This window comes from Herpailurus yagouaroundi, unplaced genomic scaffold (genome assembly GCF_014898765.1).
Source record: "Herpailurus yagouaroundi ecotype Mexico unplaced genomic scaffold, PumYag 160, whole genome shotgun sequence".
NCBI lineage: Eukaryota > Metazoa > Chordata > Mammalia > Carnivora > Felidae > Herpailurus > Herpailurus yagouaroundi.
Window position 1 is genome coordinate 39,687,391 of NW_024412401.1, and position 25,432 is coordinate 39,712,822.

General features: G+C 44.3%; 1 protein-coding gene across 1 annotated transcript in view; it reads left to right on the forward strand.

Moving 5' to 3' along the window:
• PAPPA (pappalysin 1) overlaps nt 1–24,355 on the forward strand; it is a gene marked incomplete at its 5' end in the record, with an annotated part of 243,324 nt that extends 218,969 nt beyond the window's left edge. The window contains 3 exons of the mRNA XM_040481178.1: nt 135–206; nt 5,628–5,726; nt 18,602–24,355. Coding sequence (XP_040337112.1) covers nt 135–206; nt 5,628–5,726; nt 18,602–18,709 — 279 coding nt within the window. The remainder of the gene's footprint in view (nt 1–134; nt 207–5,627; nt 5,727–18,601) is intronic.
• Between the last annotated feature and the right edge of the window lie 1,077 nt (nt 24,356–25,432).

Here is a 25,432-nt window from a genome sequence, read left to right on the forward strand (position 1 = left end):
TCATCTAAATGCCAGGGTGAAATCAGGGCTTGGAAAATCCAAGAAGAGGTGGGGTGGTTGAATGTGAGATCACTGAAGAGATGACTTCCTTCCAGCCTCAAACCCATCTGACCACTCTCTCCCTCTCTCTGCAGAGAGTTGTCTGCACGGCTGGTCTCAAGTGGTATCCTCACCCTGCTCTGATTCATTGTGTCAAAGGCTGTGAGGTGAGTCCCTAAAAATGAACCTGCTGTTGTTATCATCATCATTATTATTGTATATTAATCATGGCTGTCATTTGCTGTACCTACTAAGTGCTGTAACTATCCTTTTTAATAGACTTCTTGGACAGAGATGAGCAATCCGATTTTACAGATGGTGGAACTGAGGCACAGTTCAACAAACATACTCAAAAATACATTTAATGGATAACAGAATTGCGACTCCAAGCCAGGTTTTTCTGCTTCCTAAGCCTGTATTCAACATAATACTGCATCTGTAAAAGGGAGGGAGGCCATATTGATTTTGCATCTTTAATATGCCAGGCACATTACCCAGATTATCACATTTAACCTTTACAGAACCTCAGGAAGCATTTTTTTTTCTTTCTAATTCCTACTTTACTGCTGACCATTACTTAAAAATCACTTCCTTTTGCTACATGTTTGTCATTCACTTATTCTTCGACCCCAGAATTAATACGGCCATCTTAGACCCGACCATAGGCTGAAAGTGGAAAATCCTCTCTGACTTCGCAGTTGAACTGTTCCCTGGAGTTTGAAATGATGATCTGTCTCTGTCTCAGTGACAAACCTAGGGAGGGACAGGGTACTTAGGATGTCATGTGTATTCTTTTTTTTTTTAATTTAAAAAAAAAATTTTTTTTAACATTTTATTTATTTATGAGACAGGGAGAGACAGAGCATGAACAGGGGAGGGTCAGAGAGAGGGAGACACAGAATCTGAAACAGGCTCCAGGCTCTGAGCTGTCAGCACAGAGCCCGACGCGGGGCTCGAACTCACGGACTGTGAGATCATGACCTGAGCCGAAGTCGGCCGCTTAACCGACTGAGCCACCCAGGCGCCCCTGTCATGTGTATTCTCAAGGGGGCACTGTCTATGGAACTAAGAGATATTTCTGTGGACCCCAAGTCCTTTGTGGTTCTTCTCAGCTGACAGTGAAAAGGAGGCCCCAAATTCCATCCAGGTGGATGAACACTTATCTGCGGTGCCCCCAGAGCCCAGTCAGGAAAATGCAGGTGAAAAGGACTATATTGTGCTTTAGAAAACTTTGTGGGTTTTTTTTTTTTTAATTTATATATTTATTTTGAGAGAGAGAATGGGAAGGGCAGAGAGAAATGGGGAGAGAGAATCCCAAGCAGTCTCCACGCCCAGTGTGGAGCCCAACCCAGGACTGGAACTCGGGAACCACAAACCTTGAGATCATGACCTGAGCTGAAATCAAGAGTTGGACACTTAAGTGACTGAGTCATCCAGGTGCCCCATAGAAAACTTTGTATTTGATGAAATTCTTAGAATGTCAGAGCCAGAAATGCTCTTCTAGATGATCTAAACCTGACTTTTTATTTTATTTTATTCATTTTTTAAAATTTTTTTTAATGTTTATTTATTTTTTTGAGAGAGACAGAGACAGAATGCGAGTGGGTTAGGGGCAGAGAGAGAGGGAGACACAGAAGCAGAAGCAGGCTCCAGGCTCTGGGCTGTCAGTGCAGAGCCGGATGCAGGGCTCGAACTCACAAACCGCGAGATCATGACCTGAGCGGAAGTCGGACGCTCAACCGACTGAGCCACCCAGGCACCTCTGACTTTTTGTTTTAAAGATGAGGAAACTGGGACCTAGGTAGTAGCCAAATCTCAAATTTGATGGAATGCCAAAATTGGAAGGGTTCTTAGTATGATCTAATTTAGTCTGATCTACTCAATGCTTCTATGGAGTGGAAAATGCGGGTCAGAGAGGGGATGGACTGCCAAAGTTGCACAGCATAAAAGCCACAGAACCAAAGCGTGAACCTGGGTCTCCTGACTCCAGCCCAGTGCTTTTTCTCCTCCACTAGGCCACCTCCCACCCATGAAACACCTCGGAACTGCAAGTGTCACAGGACAGTCCCTGGGTCACACTTTTGTTTCTGTGTATTGGTTAGGAGCTCCCTATAGCATCTTCTCAGGGCACTGGACACTGTAGTCTTTAAGAACCTCATTCTTCCAAGATTCAGCCAGGAATGGCAAATCAAGGCCAAGTCCCAGGCCCTGTGGCTGTTGCTTCCTTCCATCTCTCTGGATCAGTCCAGTGCTTTGCGAAAAGGAAGCTTAGATTACCTGGGCGCTTGTTCTGCTGAGTTGGCAGTCTGGGCAGCCAGTGTGACAGCAGAATTCGATCCCTCCTTTGACTCAGCACTGGGGCCTAGGAGACCCTCACCTGTCAGGCTCCGAGCACTGCCAATGATGCTTATCGCCTTTGCCCTTGTAGGTGCTCCTCCTCTCCTTTACTCTTCAGCTTAGAGCTAATAGTTTGCCTCTTACCTGGGGCTGAAAACAATGCCTGGAAGAGATACAAATGCTGGGCCCAGGAAGGAGCCATCAACCTGGAGTGTCTAGAGTAGCCAAGACTGAGAAAGGGTTTTGAGACTCCTGAGCCCTCTACCCACCCCCCTGCCCCCACCGTATCCAAAGTGGTCATTCACTCACTCATGCGTCAGAGCTTCACTGATGCCTGTTATGTGCCTAGCACTACTCTGCATGCTGGGAACACCATGATCTTAGTCAAGTGAAAATAGTAACTATGCTCTTCCTGACTCATCTGTGATATCTCCTTGCCCTTTGTCCATCCATGTATCCGTTCCTGAGGTTTTACTCAGTAAACATGTAAGGAATGTATATTTGATACAGTTTTGCTCAAATTGCCACACGTTTTGCTAGAAAATCTAGGATGCAAAAATAAATGACACACATTCCCATCCATCAGGAACTCATAGTGTAGTAAAGGAGATAGTTAAAGAGAGAATTCTTAAAGATGTACCAAGAGCTGTATCCAAAACAAGTACAAGAAGCTGTAGAAACACAGAATATCCGGGGGGAATTAGAGAAGGCATTTTGGAGGGATGAGGTTTGAACTAGGTCCTGAAGGTTGAATTCCTCACCTGAACATACTAGTAATAGTAGTAGCCATGAGAAATACCAGCGATGGAAAAAAAAAAAAATCTCTAAGTAGTGAAGTTTTTCACTACTGTCTCTAGAAAGTCTCTAGAAAGTCTCCCTTCTCCACGCTCATCTAATTAACCCCTGCATGTCTTCGGATCCCAGCCAAAACATCATTTCCTTAGGGACACCTTCACAGAGCTCCCTGATTAGGTTCAGTCCTCTTTAACAACATCACGTACCTTTCCTCCATAGGTCTTATCAGAGTTGAAATTGCCAATTAGATGTGTGATTATTTGATTAAAGCTTGCCTGCTCACTGAAGTGTAAGGTCTGGAGGAGTAGGAGCTCGATCTATTTTGACTTACTATTATGTCTTTTTCTTTAGCATAGTGTATCACACATCGTAAGCATTCAGTAAATATGGTTAAATACAAGATGGATGCGTAGATGGGTGGACAGATGCATGGATGTGCTACAGGAAAGGACATACAGCTAGTGATGAGACTGGAGATTTTTTCAGGGGCTAAATGATAATAATAATAATAATTATTATTATTATTATTATTATTATTAAAAGAACCAGTTTCGTTTATTTATTTTTTCTTCTTCTTTCCTAGTGACTCCTTTACCAAACCAGTTCCTTTTATTCTAAGGAAGGTGCATTAGGTTTGCTTCCTTCCTGTATTTGATATAAGAAAGACCCTAAAGATCAGAGCCCATAGGCAGGTCTCCTAAGGCACAGAGAAGAGCCAAGGGCTTATCCTTTGTTGTTTGTGCCTCTCAGCTCAAATATGAATGTGATAATGTGTTCATTACGGCAGGTGCACAGCAGAGCCACACTTGTTTTCATAGCCATGCACCTGTGCACACATACATCTGAGAACAGCTCTTGCCTGTTCTTGGTTCTGTCTTGCTAAGATGCTTTTAGACCCTAACAGGATAGTGAGGAAATGGAATCTGGCATCATGAGTTGGGGGTGCAAAGGCTCTGTGAATTTGGGGCAGAGATGCAAAAGCCAGGGATGCCACGGGGGTGGGGGTGACTCTTTGTGGAGCTCAGTTCTCCCCATAACAGTCAGGATGCAAAGGAGAGACCACTGGATCAGAGGGGTTGTGTTGAGATGCAATGGTCTTAGCCAACTGATGACACCTTTCGCATCAGTGAGTCACTGAGCATTAGAGCACCCATCCTGAACTTTAATTACAGTGGTTTTGCTTTCAACTGCTTTCTATAGTAAAGGGTCATATGGTATTGTTTTTGATGGGGCAAGGGGTATGCTTATTGTTTTGAGAAATCAGTGGACCTAGCCTACCTCCCTATTTCATTGTGCTAGGAGTCTTGAGGCCCAGTGAAGATAACCCAGTTAACCAAAATCACCAAGTAACCTCTCCAGTTCACTGGGGTTTGTTAGACTAGAGCCCAGATTTTCCAAACCTGCATTTCCACTATGCCAATGCAATCTATTCAATTTCATAAACATCTCTAAGAGCCAAAGCTGTGCCCAGCATTAAAATAGGCAATAGGGAGACAAAGATGAACTGGATGTTGCCCACATCTTCAATGAGCTCACAGTCTTACACCAGCTACATGTTCATAAACAGAAAACAGTGGCTAAGTGCTCAGATGGGGAATAAAAAAAGTGTTAGGGGGTTTGCAGGTACTCCTGACTTTCCTGTAAGATTTCCCTGGGTTCAGATCAGTAATGACTTAACTCTGTCATCTTTTCCTGATTTTTGTAGCACCACAGAGTTGGAGGAGCACAGGGAAGAAAAGCAACAAATCAGTATGTGCTAGATATAGGCTAGAATGGCAAAGAAAAAAATATTAAGCCAACTTAGATTTAAATCACTGCTCTGCCCTGCCAGTGTGATCTTGGCTGGGCACTTTTCTTGCTCTGAGCCTCAGAATCATCTGAAAAGAGGGAAGAGCAAAGCTTACCTCACATGTTGTTTGGAGAACAAAGACAACAAACACATAAAGCACGTGACGTTAAGTACATCTGTACTCCAGTGCTAGAGGAGAGGGAGCCCACAATCACATACGGACAATTGTGCCAAATTCCTATGAATTTTGATCTTTACAATTCTGGGTAGATGGCATGCAGCTTATATTTTATTATAAATCGTGTGTCTAATTACCTACTACTAGGCAAAGTAGGGGGAAGGTGCTCAAATTTTCTAATCTTTTCGTGAAGTAAAATGAGTCCTGCTTTGGAAAGATGTAAGTGATCTATCCTGTGGCTTTGCATACTCCTACAAGTGTGTCCACCAGCGTAACCATAATTTAGTCAGGGAAAACTCAGCTAGATAAGTCTTTAAAAATGGTAGAAGCGATAACTGGTCTAAGAGGGTGTTGAGACTTGAAGCCAGGTAGGCTGTCTGCAGAAGTTTTTAAAAGGTTGAGAGATAGCTAGACAACCGCAGGGCCATCGCTCACCCACTCAGGATGCTAACAGGCCTCCTTCCCTTCTGCCTCTCTCCCCCTTTGTAGCCCTTCATGGGAGACAATTACTGTGATGCCATCAACAACCGGGCTTTCTGCAACTACGATGGTGGGGACTGCTGTGCCTCTACGGTGAAGACCAAAAAGGTAGGCCCCTGGGCACCGCCTCCTGCAGACCTGCCCAGCTTCCCAGCCAGGATCACCCTACATGCTGGATAACCTAGTGCCTTGGTTGTGTCAGCACTTGCTCACAAGCTGTACTGTACTGTATTTTTTTTTTTTTATTATTCTTTTAGGCAGTAGTTGAGCTAATGTCATGTGCTGGGCCTTGGGCTAGGTGGGAAGGTTCATGGATGATCTTTGCAGATGTGGTTCCTCACCCTCAAAGCTTAGAGCCAGGTATGGAAGCAGACAAATACAAGAGTCATCAATACTTTGGGATGAGGAGGATAGAGCACTTTGAGGCCCCAGGCCAGGGGTTGGAGAAGGCTCTACAGAGGAATCAGCATGGAAGCTGAAACTTGAGAGATAAAGAGAAGGATCAGGGAGGTGGCCAGGAAAAGAATTCCTGGGGCATGTAAAATCCTAGAGAGAAGTTGCATTTTTAGGCTGTATGGCTAAAGTCTAGGGGAAGAGAGAAGATGGGACATTTCTACCAAGGTAAGTCATAGCCTTTGATTATTCTGTAATCTCTTGTTTCTCACATCTAATTTTTATAAAATTAGGGGTGGTCTTGGTTGTGATTTTCTTCCTTGGCATATTAAGATGTAATAGGAGTGATTCAAGTGTTTGTAGTAAAACCTGAATATTTGACTATCACCTGTATCTACCAGTCACAGAAGAGTGGCCACCTCCACTTTCTTCCTGATGAGCGCTGGGGAAGAGGTGGGTCCACCAGGGCAACCCAAGTTGAGAGCACTCTTGTGATGAATATGTTCATGGGAAGCTATTTCTGTTTTTATATTCATCAATACTCTGAGCCAAAAAAATCATTTGAGCTCATCTCTCTCTCTTTAAAGAAGGGAGAACTTTGTTCCTAAGACGGGTCAGTCAGTCTTAGCTGATGAGGTGTCTGTGATCATGTGGTCCAAACTTTTCATTTCATAATGGGGCACTGAGGCCCATAGAGGAGGAACGATTTGTCTATGGTGGCAGAGGGAGTGATAGACACAGAGCAAGGCTCCTGGCTTGCTACTTAAATACCTTTATATTGTACCATCCTTAAAAGAATTAGTTCCTTTAAGAATGATGCTCTGACCCTAGAATGCATGGATAAACAGGGTAAGACCCAAGGAACACAAACTCCATTTTTTGGTTGATGACTAGGGCTGCTGGGGCTCTCTGGGATCAGCCAGTCTTGTATGGGCAACGTTTCAGGATGCCTGCCCTTCTTTTCTGTTTTAAACACTGAAGGTAAACACTTTCTGCCCGAATACAGTTGAATAAAATTCATTGTCTATTAATGAATTTTCTTTTTTTTTTTTTTTAATTTTTTTTTTTCAACATTTATTTATTTTTGGGACAGAGAGAGACAGAGCATGAACGGGGGAGGGGCAGAGAGAGAGGGAGACACAGAATCGGAAACAGGCTCCAGGCTCTGAGCCATCAGCCCAGAGCCTGACGCGGGGCTCGAACTCCCGGACCGCGAGATCGTGACCTGGCTGAAGTCGGACGCTTAACCGACTGCGCCACCCAGGCGCCCCTATTAATGAATTTTCTATTAATGAATTTGTTTTGTATTTATTCACTCATTTCTATTCATTAGTAGAAAGTGAATTTTATTTTTCTCCCGGGTACGAAACAATACATATTCTACTTTTTGGAAAATCCAGAGAGTAGAACACCACCATCACTGCTGATCTTACAACCCAAAACAGCCATTGCTTTCCTTCTGGAGTATTTTGTGTGTGTGTTTAAGTGTGTGGGTATTTGCGCCTATGTATATGTCACTGCATTTCCAGCTTGCAATCTTGTTTTGTTTTTACTTAGCACAGGAAATCTTACACGTAAGAATATGGTCTGACATTATTACAAATTTCCCAGCCATAGTTTTTCCTCTATTATTATTTATCACAGGGTTGTGATGTATTGTAATTTGTGTAACCATTCCCCTCTATTATTTTTAACTCTTGGGTTCAGTTTCTCACAACGATAAATAATGATGCTTGTGAATATATTTGCAGGTAAATATTTTTCTAGCTCTTATTATTCCTTCACAATTGACTTTTAGAATTGAAAGGACCAGGATAAGAGGTGCGAGCATTTATGAGGCTCTTGATACATGTTGCCAAATGAATAGCATACAATAGTGTCAATTTCACTTGTTGGAATGAGCCATTTGCGAAAGTGAATGGACAATGAAGTTTGTGTTTTAAATAGAAGTTTGTGTAGAATTATGACACATCATTCATGTGACACCATCAGCTGGAGTAAGAGCAGCTCCGATTAAAAGAATTTTCCTACCAACTATAACTTATATACAAAAACATAAAAAAAAAAAACTAATTTATTTTTATTGGGAAACTTCCTTAAATGGATTGCTGTTTCTACAGAGTGCATGGTAGGAACATGAAGTCATGAGACTGGGGTTCAGGTGCAGATTCCAAATTATTACAGTCACTTGCAAAAATATATGCATGTACACCATATGGCCACTTTGGCTCTCTGTTCCTATACTGGGTTCGGGTGCAACAATTTCAGACATCAGGGCCCTTAGGTGAGTGCTGCCTCTTTAGTGAGAGACCCAGAGTCTGTTCTTTGGCAGTTCTGCATATGCTTCATAGTCATTGCTTGTCCACCCACGTTATGTACGTAATTTTGGCCTTTTGTGTTAAAAGATCCCCTCCTTTAACTGGTGATCCTTCTTGTCAGCCAAGTTTCCTTCGTTCAGTGAGACGCATGTTCCTTGAGCATTTGTGTGGGCCCAGCACTGTACCGGACTGTGTGCACTTTCCAGAGTCCAGATAGACTGACACCTGCCCTTGTGAAGCGCACAGTCTATTAAGGGAGCCAGGTGTTAAGCAGTGAGGTATACAACCACACCTTGTAGTGCTTTTGTGCAAGGGCAGTAAAGGACAGGTGCAGGATCTTTTGGAGAGCAGCGTGAAGGTGAGAGAAAGCTGCTTTGGAGGTGACATTTACATGGAGCCCTGGAGAATGAGCAGCTCTCCTGGAGGAGGTGAGCAGTGGTGGAAGACAGGATGGAGAGGGCTGTAAGAACCATGTGGGGAGCATGGGTTACAGAGCCTGACCTTCTCTTCTGGCACACACGGCTTTGCTGTAGTTGTTCCTTGTTCGCAGCGTTTGGTGCTTTCTTCACATTGGGGATTCCTGGAAGTCTGACTTCTGGAGGAGAAGCGTGTCTCAAATTAAACTCACACTTCCTACAATTTAAATTCCCCAATTTAACTTCTAAGTAAACTCCAGCTTCTTGAATGCATTAACACTCTCTCGTACACACCCAACTCTGCTTCCTGCAGTAGACTGGGTTCTAGAGACAGCAGGTGGAGAAACAGAGGATGAAAAAGATACCCCTAAGTGAACTGTCCCCTCTGTCAGACATCCTGCCAGACACGTGTCCTCTGTGACCTTCTTTAATCCCCATGTCAGCTCTGACAGGTCACTATTACCTCTGCTGCACAGGTGAAGCAGTTTGGGCCCCAAGCACCAACAGGACTTTTGCTTGAGGTCACGTGGCCACAACTGCTGAGGCCCAAATTCGAACCCAGTTCTCCCCGACTCACGAGCCCAGCTCTTGCTCCTGCATGAGGCTGAGTCCTCAGTGCGCATGAGCGTGACCATCCCAGTTCTTGTTGGAGACAATTCACCATGAACCCCGACTGCCAGGGAACCTTGGACGTGGGACTCCTCCCCTTGGCCAAGGTGAAAGCAGCCTTTCCCAGCAGTGAAGACAGGGTGGGGAGTCATCGAGGCTCCCAGCCTTGCCAGCCATCCCTGACGTCCCAGACAGCAGTTTCCTCTGAGCGGAAAAAAGTCCTGGTTTCTGTCTCCAGCTTCCACAGCAGGAAGCCTCTGATGGTAGGAGAGGGGCCAGAGGCTGGCTTCCTTCCTCTCATTCCCTGCCGCTTACTGGTGGCCTTGTTTCATTCCTACCTGAACTCTTGGCCCCAGCCACCCATCGTGGGGAGTTCCCTGCCCACAAGCACCCAGCCTAGCATTCAGGAACTTACTTCATGCACCTTCCTCAATTACAGTAATTCCATTAATGGTGCCTTGTCAGGGTTAGAGTCTCTGCATATTATCTCCCTTTGAGATACCCAATAAGATAGACTCTGTTGAAGCTCAGAGAGGGTGAACTCACTTTTACAAGGTGACACAGCCGCAGGTAAGAGTCAGGATTTCCTTACTCCAAACAATCGTCATTACTATTTTTTGAGAGCTTATGATTTGCCAAGCATAGTGGTGATCGTTTTTGCACGTGTCATCTCATTTCATCACGCAGCAGCCCCATTGTAGGTGTTGTCTTGTTATGCTCATCTTGTAGACAATGCAGCTGAGGCCGAGAAGGGCCAAGGTCCCACAGCCAGCAGGTGGTAGGACTGAGATGCAAATCTCGTGAGTCTGGACTGTGAGGCATCTGCCTCTAACCCCTGTTCTGAACATCTAGAGGTAATGAGCTTGCGGCTTCCCCCCTGCCCCTGGCGGGTGGGCTTCTTCCTTCCTAGTGCTCCTAGAGAGCTGTCCTGGGTATGAACTTAAGGCCCATGGGTAAGCAAGCATTCAGCATCTTCTCCCACATTTCCTTCTAGCCAACTCTCTACCGAACCCTGTTCCCAGTCACCAGGCCTGGGGACTCCTGGTCAGATGGCCCAGAATGTCAGTCTGCTCCCTCCATCCTTCCCCCCTTTGTCTGTCTGTCCAGACACCAACTGTTCACCACATCTGCCTTGTGGGGTGACCTGGGCCCAGCTGGCAGACAAAAAGCAAGACTATGCAGGAAACTCCGTCTGACAGGGGTGACCGGTTTCCCATCCAGACACCTGTCTGCAGTGCAAGGCAGACAGGAAGGGGCAGGACTCAGCTTCTCAGCATGTCAGTTTATTATTTTCCTGTTTGGAGCCTTGAGGAGTCTCGAATACAGAGCAGATTTCCAGAACGGTCGCTTCAGTAATTTACCCTCATAACAAAACAAAAAAAAATCATTTATAATTGGAATCATTCTCAGTAAGCATGTGTTGGAGCTTTAAGGGAAGAAGGGGAAACAGCCTTAACTTATTCAACATAGCAAGGCTTTGTAAGGCGTGGTGGCCTGGAACACTAGTTATGGTCATGTTTCAGACAGCTGCTAAGGGACTAATTGTGGAAGATGTCTGGGAAGTTGGGGTGGAGTCCCAGTTCTGTGACTTAGTTCTGTGACCCTGGGCAGGCCAGTCTCACCTTGGGTTTTTTATCTCTTGACATCTGGATTATATTCATGTCTAGGGCTTTTCCACATGGCTCCCTGAGGGACTTGGCTATCGAGTCAGAATCTGAGGGCTATTTGGGGCAGAGACCAGTAAAGATTAAGGAGAGATTAATCCCAGAAACCGGTCTCAGCACAGGATGGCATGCCTAACTGATGACATTAAGTATAGGGTTGCCATATTGATTTGCTAAATCTAAGTGAAAACAACGTGGTTTCTTAGGAAAGGACATTATACCCAAATGAAGCCCATTGGTATAAGGAGGCTAGTGATTCTATAATACATGAGAAGATAATAAACATCATTAGATGGACAGCAGCCTTCTTCGCTGAGTGGTCCATGCTAAAGGGTTGGGTATTGGGTTGCAGAGTTGGTGATGTCCATCAGTGGGTCTTACATCTCTCCTTAGGAACTAGAATGGTCCTCCTAAAACAAGTCTTGTGGTATTACTCCTCTGTGCAAAGCCCTTCACAGTTCTCCCAATGGCCTATAAGGCCCTATGTGTTCTGCCTACCCCCATTAATTCTGTGGCCTCACTCCCCACTCTCAGTAGTCTCTCTCACTTGACTCTAGCCCTCTGAACTCCTCACCATCCAGCCAGGCATCCTTCTACCTACAGACTTTGTCACTGGCTCCTTCTTTGGCTGAGAACATTCTTCTCCATTCATCCAACATGACTCACTCCCTCACCTCCTCCAAGTCTTTGCTGAAGTGTCAAATTCTCGATGAGGCCCACCCTGACCACCCACCTTACACTATCCCTTACACACCCATTTGCTTTGGATTCTACTTTTTTTCTTTGTTTTAAAACCCTTATCACCTTGGCACATACTATAAAATGTATTTACTGTCTCGGAATCTGCACCTTCTTGTTGATCAAATGAACATTTCATGAGGTCAAGAATATACATCCATTTGCTCACTGATGGATCCCTGGTTCTGACGTACCCCACTGGTGAGCACCTGCTATGTATGTGACATACACCGTTCTAGGCCACAAGATGGACCTAGTCCCAACCATGCTGAGTTTATTTAGAGTATATTAAGTGCCAACAGAGACAGAGCAAGTGAGGGAAGCTGACAAAGCTTCCTGGAGAAGGCAACACCAAAGGTGAGATATGAAAGGGACAGTAAATCTTAGCCAGGTTAAAGGAGTTGGGGGAGGACCAGAGACAAGGATGTGAGGGCAGTGTTTGTGGCAGAGGGCACAGTCTGTGCAAAGGCCCAGATGTAAGGGAGCATGTTAAGGAAACTACATTTCCCTAAGTGTTGCTAGAGCACAGGGTGAGAGGGGATGTAAGTAGTAAGAGGTAAGAAATGAGCCTTGAATGGGCTTTTATAAACCAAGCCAGGGAATCTGAACCACTCAAACTCCACAGAGCCAAGGAGTGTTCAATGATTCTAAGCATTGAATTAGTCTAGAGGATCCTAGAAGGCTTCTTGGAAGAGGGGCTAGATGTGTTTACCTTGAAAGATTAGTAAGAGATAACAAGAAGATGACTAAAGAGACTATACTAATTCCTCGTCCACCAAATCATTGGCTTCTGGAGTGTTATGATTTTCCCTGTTTGGGATAGAGCTTTGAATTCTCCATGTGGATAAATCAGACACTATTTTATTTTGTTTTTTTGAGTAAACATGCATTTCATCTGTAAATTGCTTATCGAGGAACTATGTCCACAAGAACACCTAATGCATGGTGTTAGTGTAGACTGATAGGAGTTGTAAGTATTAGATACTTATTTTAGTTTGATCCTATTCAGACCCATCTGTCCCTCAAAGTTCCCATTCTCCTAACCATTGTCAACATACATCATCAAGACCACCATCACCAGCAACATCCCCAATATCGCTAGTATTACCGTCACCCTCATTATCACCATCATGTATTGAGCACATGTTTTATGCCCATATACCATGCTAGGTGCTTTACTTGAATTTTATACTTTATCCAAAATACTTCTAATGGACAAGCCTGTCATTGCCTCCATTTTACAGACAGAGAAACTGAAGCCCCAAAACGAAAATAACTTGCCCAGCAGCATAAGGAATCAAACCCAAGTCTCATTCCCTTTTCTCTCCCTTACTCTCTCCCCCCATATCCATATGACCACTTTATCCACATTTAAACACGCCTCTGTATTCACTGACTCCTCCATGCCCTGTACCAGGCACGTATCTACCCTGCCTCCAAAGAGCTTACGGGGAGTCCTTGTACTTGCATCACACCTTGGTCTGCTTGATCTCATTACATCTGTCGACACCGTGAAGTCCCTGAGACTCAGAGTGGTGAAGTGATGTGCCCAAGCTCCCACGGTGGGCATGTGGGCAGTCAAGGCGTTCTGGCGTTCAGCATAGGACGCGTGTTGCTCCCCACACTCTCTGCTTGTGACCTCCCCGTTGAGTCTGAGTCACAATCCCGCCCCTGCCTGTCTCCCAGCCTCAGAGGAGACCTGCAGCCAGGACCTTGTGGTGCATCTGCCTGGGCTGTATTCCTGAGCCGCTCAAACACACACACACACACACACACACACACACACACACACACAGGTGGAGGTGTTATCCTGGGCAACTCACCCCAAGGAGAAACCCCTGTCCCTGAGCACCATCTCCAGTACAGAGGAGAAAAGGAGAGACTCGTGGCCTTTGGTCATTGACCTGGGCTTGTTGACAGAATCCTAGAGTGGGTGGCCAAGCCATTTATGGGATAGCCTAGCCACACGGTGCTGGGAATCCCACATGTAAACTGGCCACCATGGCGTTTGTGCTGTGGGTGGTAGGTTTTCTTGGGAGCCCATCTGGGGGAGAAGGTAGGAAGCTGCTTGGGGAATTTCCCAGGAAACCTGGGAATTGGGTTCAGAGCTGACTTTACCAGGAATGTGACCCTTTTTTCCAGGTCTCAGTTTCTTTCTCTATAAAAAGGGGACCCTGACTCCTGCTCCGCCTGCCTCCTGGGGGGTCGGTACCAAGGAGTGATTACAAACAGGGATGCAGATCTCAGGCCAGCCGCCAGCCAAGTGACTCACCCCTGTGCATCTTTGTTTCCTCTAAGATGTAAAATGGGGCTGGTAAGAATAGCTACCTTATCAGGGTTGCTGGGAGGAGTGAGTGAGATAGCACACATTGGGTTAACTCAGCCAGGCACATACTAAGGGATAAAAGGCTATTGGCTATCAAAAGACACAGCAGCAGTCAGCCTGGCCAGGTTGTGAAGGAGGAGCCTTCTTACTCTCACCTGCTGAAAAGCTCTCAGTGTTTGGAGTGGACTTTAGAATCCTACACCGTCTAGTTACTGACTGGTAGTGAGGCCCAGGGTGAGTTTGTTTTCTTTTAAACTTTCTGAAGCCTCTGTTTTCTCACCTACAGGATGGGTAGCTAATAGCGACAGCCTCACAGCATTGTGCAGTGTGGACTAGCCAGCACATTAGGAATTATCCGGCACGTGGAAGGGCCGCAGGAATTGGTAGCGTGTGTGTGTGTAAAGTGGTGTTCACTGCGGTGGACCCATGTCAGACTTGGGAACACCTGGGAAGTGGGTAGAGCTGACAGTCTCTACCCTTCTGTTCCCACTCGCCACGGAGGATGCTTGTGACAAGAGAGGATCCCAAGGCAGGCTCTGAATAGGCACTTTGCTAAGATGCAAGAGGAAGGATGGGAGGAGGAAACAAGAGGCTGTATGTCTGTTCTGCACTAGGGCTTCTGCGAGCTGGTTATTTTATGGACTCCTCACCAGAACCCTGCGAGGTTTTTCCAAGGACCCTTGCCTTACAGATGGGGACATGAAGTCCCCAGGGCACCAAGGACTTGCTGGAAAAGCGGCACCTAGGTGGAGCCCACACCTGAACTTGTCTGCCTCCCAAACTCCTAGCAAGGGCTCGGTAAATGCAGCTGTATTTACAAGCATGCAGTGAAGATAAGGAGGCTCCAGATCTGCCTCCTGAGGCCAAACCTTCTAGACTTTGTTATTCTGATCGGGGTTCTTTCCCTCAGTTTCCAGACTTGTTTCTTTGGGAAAATGCCAAAACTGCCCTGGCTGACTTGGGGAGGAAAGGGAGTGGCCATGCCCTGCTCACTTCACCAGGGTGGGCACACTGGCTTAGAGAAACTAACTGGTGACGGGGCCCTGCCAGCTGGTGATATTGGACAAGCTAGTAGAACTGGGGATGGCAGAAAGGGGAACATGCAAGACAGGGTTTGTGGAGAAAGCCTAAGTTTCTACATCCTTTCTGGCCAGGGCTTTTGCCTTCTGCCTTTCTCAGATGAGAAGGATTTTCAGACAGATGGGAAGGTAGAGAACATTAGAATCAAATCTTAATGTACAGGTAGGGAAAGTGAAGCCCAGAGAAGAGAAGCAACATGTACACACTCACATAGAGAGGGAGTGCAAGAGCAGAGGGTCCCTGCCTTGTGTTCTGGGTGCATATTCATGCATTCATTTGTTCCTCCGTTCAAGGGTCCATTGAGTGCCTGTTATGTGATGTATAAAGACTCAGGTCAACAACAGACATGGTCCTTGCTCAGACTGAGCTGGCATACAAGTACAGAAGCCTTTCAGAATGAGATGACGTGATATGAGATGAAGGTGACGATGCGATCTTTGGTCAGACCAATGAGGGAGGAGGTGAGACTTGAGACAAAGACCTGAAGAATGGAGGAGCAGCTGGCCAGGAAAGAGCAGTGAGGGGAGAGGAAGGTTGATGGCTAGAGACTTGCTCAGATGGTGGTTCTCTATGGAGGCTGTCGGACAGTGTCATCCCAACCAACAGGAGGAAAGGTCACAGAAGGGGTTCATTTAGAAGAAAATGACGCTAATGATCCACACAACCTTCTGAATTTGTGTTCTATTACAGAAAGTTTTATCTGTTCAGTAATTCCAGGTTATCTGCCAATAATTATGTTTAATTTTGTAAGGTATACAACAGTGATCTCGTACTTTGGTGTCACTTTTTCCATAAAGTTTGGATTATGGGCAAAAAAAAAAAGGTAGGAAAACAATTGTAGTATTTGAGGAACCAATAAATAAGCTACCAAGAGTCAGGAAGAGAAAGGGGCCAGAGGTGGTCAAGGAAGTGTGTGTGGAGATCAGATCATGCAAGGCCTTGAACTCATGGTAAGGACTTTGGGTCTTATTCTAAGAGATCTGTTCAATTTTTGCCTGTGTGAGACGCAGCGGGAAGCTCTTTCTCTTTTAAGCTTTTTCTCTCTCTCTATTTAAGAGAGAGAAATCAGATGTGAGACTCTCTCTAATGGGTCCTAGAGCCCAGTGAGAAAGAATTATAGAGAGAACTCTGCACAGGACATTAGAGGTAACCGGATCATTCTAATGTTAGCATGTGGCAAGGACAGGAGAAGAGACTAGATAAAGGAAAGGGTTGAGCTGAGGACAAAGAAGCCGCTGAAGTCAGGGAGGTGGGAGAAGGGGACAACAGGTAGCAAAGGTGTCACCGATGGTGAAATGTGAGCTGGCGGGAAATCTGATTCAGCACAAGCATCTCCTGAGTGTGAGGCCACGTGCTGGGGTTTCTGGATGTTTATTTGTGTTTGGACTTCACAACCGTATGAAATGTGTGGTCTTTTTAAAAATCACCCTTTTATGGATATAGAATCTGAGGGTCATGGCAGTGGAGGGATTTTCCCCAGATTGCTCAGTGACTGTGAATCCACCAAGGAGACCAGTCCAGGCCTCCTGGCTCCCATGATGGTACTCTCCCCATTTGACCTCAGCTGTTAGATTTGGACTTGGCCCCACCATCAGTTTCCCCACTTGGACTGGAGAATTTCCTCTGTGTCGTTTAGAGGCTGTGGAAGGATATTCTAGATTAGAAGGCACAGCCTTCACAAAGGCATGACAACTAGGTAGTCCGTGTCCTGAACAGGGAACAGCAAGTAGTTGTAAGCAGAAAGACACTGCATGGAAGAAGCATCTATGAGAATGCTTAGCGTTCTCGTGAATGCTTATGAATTTTTTAAATGTTTATTTTCGAAAGTGAGAGAGAGGCACTAGTTGGGGAGGGGGAGAGAGAGAGGGAGACAGAGGATCCAGAGCAAGCCTGTGCTGACAGCAGAGAGCCCAACACGGGGTTCGAACTCATGAGCCATGAGACCGTGACCTGAGACAAAGTCTAACACTCAAACGACTGAGCCACCCAGGCACCCCTGAGTGCTTATGAATTTAAATTGAAAAGAGAAACAGAGATGTGCTAGTCATGGGTACAATGAAAGAGAGAGAGGTGGAGAAATGAACATTCATTCATTCTATGGCTTAAGCTCTGAGAGAAAACAAGAATGAACAAAACAGACATGGTTCCTGCCTCACTGAGGGAGAGAGATGAGATATCTCTCAATTGATGGATCGATCCATCGATGCACTGAGCATATGCCAAGAACTGTGCTATATGTTTTTCATCAGTTCCCTTATCCCTTATCACAACTTCAGGAGGTATATGCTTTCATTATGCCCATTTAATGAATGAATGAACTGAGGCTCAGAGAAGTTGTCACATGCTCAAGCTCACACCAGTAGATGAGAGGGCTGGGGCTTATACTTCAATCTTCCATTTTAAATCACTGCAAAATTGCAGGATGGAAAGAGGCTGAGAGGGAGGGAGGGAAGGCAGGCCAAGAGGCAGAGAGAAGAGTTAGATACACAGAATGAGTCCACAAGCCAGGAGGACAAAGATGTTCCCTGAGACTGTGTGAGCACTTGGAGACCCTGCCGAGGCAGGAGGCGAATGAGGTTATTACACCCATCTGCGCAGATGGGGGCCTCCTGGGAAAAGTTATATGCAAATACCATGATGCAATGAGGTGAAATCCTCTTGCGTTAGCCCAGGCTGGGCCTGGCTCAAGCAGGGCCTGCACTGTGCCCTTTGGGAAGACCAGTCATCTGCTGCATGGGGAAGACATTCGCGCTTTCAGTTTCTAGAAAGGAAAGCCAGATCAAGGTCCCAGAGCGTGTGAAGGTTTGGAAGGGATGGAAAAGTTTTTACATTTTTTTCACAGCTTTTGTTACATGTGTATAACAATTCATGTTGTATACCTCTCAGCTCTTCTTTCTTAAAATCTGCTCCTCAACAGCCTTCAACCAAAATTTGGGATTTACAGTTACATTACCATTTTACATTACAGTTTTTCACCCATGATTTCATTCAGCCCTTAGAGTTCACAGTGCAAGGTGGGGCTTAATGATACCAGTGCTCCAGCTGGGAACCTGAGGCTCAGAGAAAAGTAGCTTCTCCCACTTTAAATACCAGATCTGTCACTTTTTACTTTGGGCAAATGCCTGCCCCTGTCAGAGAGCCTCAGTTTCCCTGTCTGAAAAAGGGTGATTATTTTATTACCCATCATCTTACAGAGTTGTCAAAGGATTCGATGTTTTCCTATTTAGAAAGTGCCTGACCTATAATAAATGCCCTTGAAAATGGAAGCTGCTGTTACAATGACCCGTGATGATTTTGATAAAAGTTATTGCAGGGCTAGCAAGAAACAGAGCTATGAGTTGAACTTGAGTCTGCTGCCCCTCCCCCACCAAATTCAGTCATTGGAAAACTATATCAGACCCAACCACCTGGCTCACTTCTTCTCTCTTTCTCTCTGCAGGTTACCCCATTCCCTATGTCCTGTGACCTACAAGGTGACTGTGCTTGTCGGGACCCCCAGGCCCAAGAACACAGCCGGAAAGACCTCCGGGGATACAGCCATGGCTAAGGAAGGACAAGGAGTTGACAAAGAATTCCCAGCGCCAGGACCCGCATCCCTTTGGTATTGATTTCACAGTCAGCTGCTCAACGGAATGGCCTCCCCACACCAGGGATCCTTAGCACCCAACCGGTCTGCCTTTAATTTCACCCAGGAAGGACTCATAGTAGGGGCGCATGAACCAAGTCTCGCCATGTTGAAGGATGAAATGGAATCCCATCCCAAAGTCTTAGATGGGTTGCATATACAAGTGTGCTGTCCCAGAGCCTAAAATTCAAATCATTTGTCACACAGCCACAGCAAGAAACATGTTATACAGTTAGGAGTATGCACATATGTGGTTAGTACACATGCATGCATACGTACCCCAACAGACATCTGTGTGAGGGCAGTTTTGGAGACTGAGCGGAGAGAGACGGGAACAAACTCAGTCTTCCCTTTCCCAAGCTCCTAGTCAATACTGTCCTTGGGAGAAGAACAGTTGCAGAAACTGCTAAGACCAAGTGTTGTCAAGATAGCTTGTACTCTGAGGCTTGGAACATGTCAGGCATGCACTGTTGTGCAGTCCTTTGGGATTAGAAGTGAAATGGTCTCTGATCACCTACCTTCTAGGGAAGTAGAACCCAGGATGAGGTAAAGAATCCAAGGTATGCAAAGCCCCCTAATTCTTCTGCTGCCGTGGGGGGATTTTACCCCAACTCCAGGGTTAAGGCCAAGCTGGAAATGGCATAGGGTTGCAGTGTCAAGGTATTATAACAGCCCCCTGCTCGAGGCCATAATATCCCTCCAGAACCCACCCATTCCCCAAATCTTGCCTTGGGACCACATTCGCTGCTACTTTTCCTGCTGCTCTATCCTATACATTGAGTACCCCCAAGATGGTAGGACTAGGTTAGGAAAAACCCCACACAACCAAACAGTCTGCCTTAAGAGTGACCCACATCTTCCCACAGCTCCTCACTTCTTAGCCCTTCCGCAAGAAAAAAACCCTCATTGGCCCACATGGTGAGAAGTTAAATCCCCCATGGGTGGGCTTCTCATCCTAGGAGGGAGTAGAGGGACTAGAGATACTAAAACCCTCACTGAGAGTCCAGAATGTCTGAGCCAGTGTTAGATTTTATAATCAAGTGGACCAGTGTTAAATATGTTGTTGGGGCCATCCAGAGACTGCTGGAATTGTGGGGACTCTTGAGTTATTATCCTTATCCCAGCCTTCCTGGCCCTCCAGGCTAGATCAGGCTCTGGTGCTGAGGACCTCACGGTTGCCCTGAGCAGCATTCTAGAACAGAGAATCATTTTGGATATGATCAATCTGAGCTGTGTTCTTGAGGGCCCTCAGAGGGGAGCTAAAGAGCACACAGCGTCAGTCCCCAACAACCAAACACGGTCATCATGTTCTTCACATAGTCTTCCAGCTGTCAGGACTCCCATCCACACCTGTGGTTGGTCCGCCCTTCCCTCTTACCCAGGTTCAGCCTCCAAAAGTTGAGAGGGAGGTAGTCCATTGCATGTGGAAGCCCCTACCTCATTGGGGTCCTCTTTGCCTGTTTTCCACCAGTTACTTGTCCGCTCCTTTTGAATTAATATGGGAAGAAATTAATATGGAAAGAGATGGCGAGAATGGTCAAGCTGGATATAATTTCTAGACCTGGAACTGAGAAAATGAGGCAGTAGGAGGGTATCACATAAAGATTGCTGTAAATCATGTCATCTCAAATCTAGTGAAAGCAGCCAACAAAAACAAAGTCTAGCACAGGAATGGGAAACCCCAGGCATGTGTGCTGACTCCTCATTGATGCACCTGAGGCAGTCATTGTTAATCAGTCATCGTCCTTTCTCCTATGGGGACCAAAAATAACTTCAGGAACGTTCTTCCTGTATTACTCCTGACAGCAATTACCTGCTGACCAAGAGCACTTGAGAAGACATCTATCAGCCAATATATACATATATCAAGGTGCTTTTTGCACAGGTGCCCACAAATGATGCAGTGCTTAGATTCGTGTGGCTTGTTCCGTGTTCCAAACTCTGAGACTGGGTTCCAGAATGGAGAAGCTGCCACCATGGTTAAGGACAGACTCAAATCCCTTATATTTCCTTCTTACAAACTCACATCTCATTTATATTCAGATCATTTCCTATAGTTACCAGGGCCAATCATTAGCAAAACCATCCTCAAAATCGGAAGACTTGATCCCATTTTGTACTCCCTCCAGTATCTTAGGACTCTTGCCAACTTCTAAAGCCCCTCTCTTGCCCTAGCTGAGTTATCAGCATGTGTGGTCAGCTGACAAGATATAAACTAAGAAAGGTAATGGTATGGGCCCTCCCAGTTGCTTTATCATGCATGGAAGTAGTGCAAAAAGTCTTGGAGACCCAAAGGCGCCATTACTAATGGTGGGGTTGCAGGAACCACAGAAAAACCTCACCGGCTTCCCTTAAATTGACCCTCGTGGTCTTTCTTCCTTCACTCTCACCCTGTCTATGCCCATACTCTCCAGCTGAGCAAAGTTTCCTAGAGGCTGACTTCGATCTTCAAACTCACAGATTGAGTTGAGCAAAGAACCACCCAGTCTCCTCCTTACCATCAATCAAACCTGTTACTCACAATGATATTAGGCAAGATAGGCTACCCCACTGATGACCAGCCTCATGCTCACGTGGGAGGCCCTTCTCAAAACTTAGAGAAAGAGACTCAGTTCTATTTGTGCGAGGCACTGATTTCCGGCTTCATTTTCTTTCTGGGAATGAACTCATGGTCTTATCCCTTTGATCATTTCCTGCTTAGGATAATGGAGTACTCACAAGGAGGCAGGTCTGAAGCACTGTTGTCTATCAGCAGCTCGGGGGCCCTAAAGCAGTTGGGGGTTCTGGGTTGAAGAAGTATTAGCCTGTTGGCAGCAAGAAAGAAAAGATGAGGAAGACAGTTCTCCAAACCCTGTTTTGGGAAGCCTTTCCAAGCCACAACCCTAACTGCATGCCCAGAGGACTTGCATTACCCCCATAGTCTGTGCCAACCACCTCTTAAGGGAAGATAGTCCTTGGGAAGTCCATTTTGGTGGCTAAATTAGGGTGTTAAGAAAGGGAGCGATCATAAATAAATAGGGCTTTGAAGATGGAGGGTATGCGCTGCTACTCCAGGCTTCAGCATGTTGAGTCACTGCCTAGACGGTTCTCTTGGCCTTTTTCCCACCTTGGCCAATGCTTAAATGCTATTTGTTGAAAATAATTCTTTCAGACAGATTTCAGCTACCTCCCTTCCAGGTTCAATTTAACTTGGTTGTAACTGTCAATGTTATAGGTCTTACCTGTGTTTTAAAAAGAAAAAGAAAGAACAAAAGAAAGAAAAAGGAAGGAAGGAAGGAAGGAAACCATAAATTCAAGTGAACAGTTTTGAGGTTTTATGTTTTGTGGTTGTTTTTGTTTTTTTTTTTTCTGGAACTACTTCAAGTGGGAAAATAAAAAGAAATTGACGGTAAGAAAGCTGTACAGATAGAGATTGATAGAAGACAAAGATTAAAAGGAAATAAAATGCATGATTAAAAATAAGAATTAAAAAAAAAAACCTATTTTTGTGCTTCCTAAAGGGAACTATTTATTCTACAGACTAGTAGGTAGACACAACCATAAAAATTTTCCCTAGCAGGAGACATAAAGCGGGATCTTATAATGCTGTTATTTTCTGTACATTGTGGTAGGTCCAGGAATAAGACCTCTTCCCCCTTGATATGTAGTTGTCGTTGTCGGGGGAGCATTTTGTCTATTTGTTTGGTGGCAATCAGTGGTAGCCGGGAGTAGGGAGGGCTGGAAATTGGTTTTACCTGATATTAAAGGGACATAGTGTGTTGTGCTTTTCACGTTATAAAATGTTTGTATTTACCAGTAGAGCACTGGGCTTTATAAAGACTGCACTTAGAATCACACTGCACGATCCACTTTCCTAAAAAAGCTGCTACATGACCAGACAGGTACTTCCCATGGTTTTTGAGAAACAAAACAAAATCAACCAAGCAATCAGCAAATGCAAAGACTAAATAGCAAATGAATAAAAGCCTATTCTTGTAACTTATTTACGTTTTGCCAAATTCCTACCAATGGTTTGATCTTTAAAAGATTTGTATAATAGCCGAGAGAGGAGTATGTCTCTAGAGAAAGAACCTGGAATTCTTGACTCCAGGCTTCCGTTTGCTCAGTGATCTTGAACAAGTCCTCAGATAGCTTCTCCATTTGCCTCAGTTTCTCCAGCTGCAAAATGGGGATGATACTACTTACCTACCTCACAGTGGGATGGCAGGGGATGGTGAGGCCCTGAGGATTTTAAAGGGGCTGTGGCAATCTGTGAGAGACACAAAGTCCATGGGTTACTTTTTAAGAATGCACAGGCCCATTGGCCATTTAAGAAAGACAGGGAGTGCTCATGTGATAGTTCAAGGAAGAAAGCTGGAGCTCCTGGATTTTATAATCCACCTGAAGAGAGAGGCTTGTATTTGGGAATATTTCACTCCTAGGTACATTGGATTTTCTCCTCCCCTGTGCTGGCCTTTACCAGTTCTAGAATTTGATTAAAAGCCAATTACATCTTACAGTGTAAAAGTCAGTTTACTGTGGTCTAGTCAAGACTCATGGGCCATTTCCAACCTCATGGAGGAAGGGAGTCACTAAAATCTCATCTTCTTCTCAGACTTAAAATTCCACATCAAGTGTTCATTAAAAGAAGATATGGCATTCTGAGTGCTAACAACTCGGGGCTTCTCAAACTAATACACCAGCAGTCAGTGAGGAGAATTTTGAACAATTATTGAGTTGCTTTCTTGGGTCTCTATAATCAATAACCTGTCCGCAGATATCTATCTATATAAAGATATTATATATAAATATAAATTTACATATATATGCACATGTATATATAGTTGTACATATATGTGTGTATATATATACTTAAATGTAATATTTACAAAATAAAACTGTGATCTCGTCTAGAGAAAATGTATTCATATTACAAACTGCTCTTCCATATTTATGTATCATATTATACCTTTTTATTATTGTTATAATTATTATGGGTATTTCTAATTGTTATGATGTTGAAATCTGGCACCTTCTGGAAACTACCAAAAATGATTCTCCATTGAAGTGCTTAAAAATCTGTTCTCATGAGAATTCTACTGGCCTACTACTATAAAAAAAATTAAAAAAAAAAAAAAAAAAAATCTAAACACCAAAAACAAAACACAATTCCAATCCTTTTTCTGTACCTCACGCGCATAAATTTGCTGCTCCTATTTTGGGTTTTGTTTTTTTTTCCTGTTTATGTGTTTTTATGGATCTAAGTTAAGTCTTTCAGCAATATATAAAATTGTAAATAGTAAACTTTATTTATTAAGAATGTCATCTTTTTTAATTTATATTTACACAATTGTTCATCTAATTTATTTTTTCTATACGGTTTTAAATACTCAGACATATTTTGCTGTTCATGATATTTTTATCCTGTTCTCGTGGATTTGTGTTTCCATACTGTTTTCTCTGGTCTCAATTACAGGTTGGATCTCACACACAAAAAAATAATGTCGAAGACAGAATTATTTTGCCACTGTTGATTACTATACCTTAAAATTCTATATTATGAAAATATATAATAGCTTGTATGCTTCAGTATGTAGCGGTGTGGTTTCTGTGTGTTGTGGAAATCTAAAGGACTCACATATGCACACACACTCATGTGGAAGAGAACCCTAGGGTCTTGAATGAGAAGATCAGTGGTTGCGTGAGGTTGAATTCAATCTACACCCAATCTTCTACACAAATAAATTCCTGTAAACATCTGCATTTTGCATATGCAAAAACTGAAAAACATTCTTACATGTTAAAAAAAAAAAAAGTTCACATTTTAGGGAACTGAAACAAATATATAAATAGAAATTTACACATATATGCACATGTTTATATGGTTATATGACAATTATAGCTAGGCTTTTGGATGCTATCTTCAACAATATACTTCCAGCATATTCTTTATTTTCATTTTTTTCTTCATAATTGAATGCTTAGTCATCTGGTTCATCAAATGAGCCCGCAGCTGAGGCTGATGTTTTGCTGTTTTTGATCTGCCTACTGGATCTCATTTTTCATCTTATCACCACTTAGTAGCCCTGGGATCTTTGGAAAGTTATTTAATTGCTTTAAGATTTAGTTTTCCCATCTGTAAAATGGAAATAATAAAAGGACTCACCCCAGGATGTTGTTGATAGAATTAAATAAGATAAATATGTAATATTCTTAGAACTGCAGCAGACACAGATTATATTAACTCTTGTTTTGATTATTATGAGACAGGGGTGGCTTACGACAACTATTCATAATACACTCTGTGTTTTGAGACCTACTTACTGTTTTTTAAGAGAATGAAACCAAGATGCACTAAAGCATTCAAGTACTTCCACCGGCACTGCCATGGAGTAAAGTCGTTGGCCCTGTAGACTGAGCTGCTGGCAGGCAATACCACCACAAGACAAGTCAAAATATGTGTTGACCTGTTGATATTTAAAATTTTTGAATCTTCACAAAAGGGCAGTTTGGGGACATCAAGGTGAATTATATGAAAGGCTACAGGTAGGGAAGTCAAGAACTACCCACAGGTTTTCTGGACTCTTGACAAACAGAATCCATTGAAAGGAGAGAAGGCACCAAAGTCACTGCTACGTTCTGCCAGATAAATTGCTATTTCCAAAG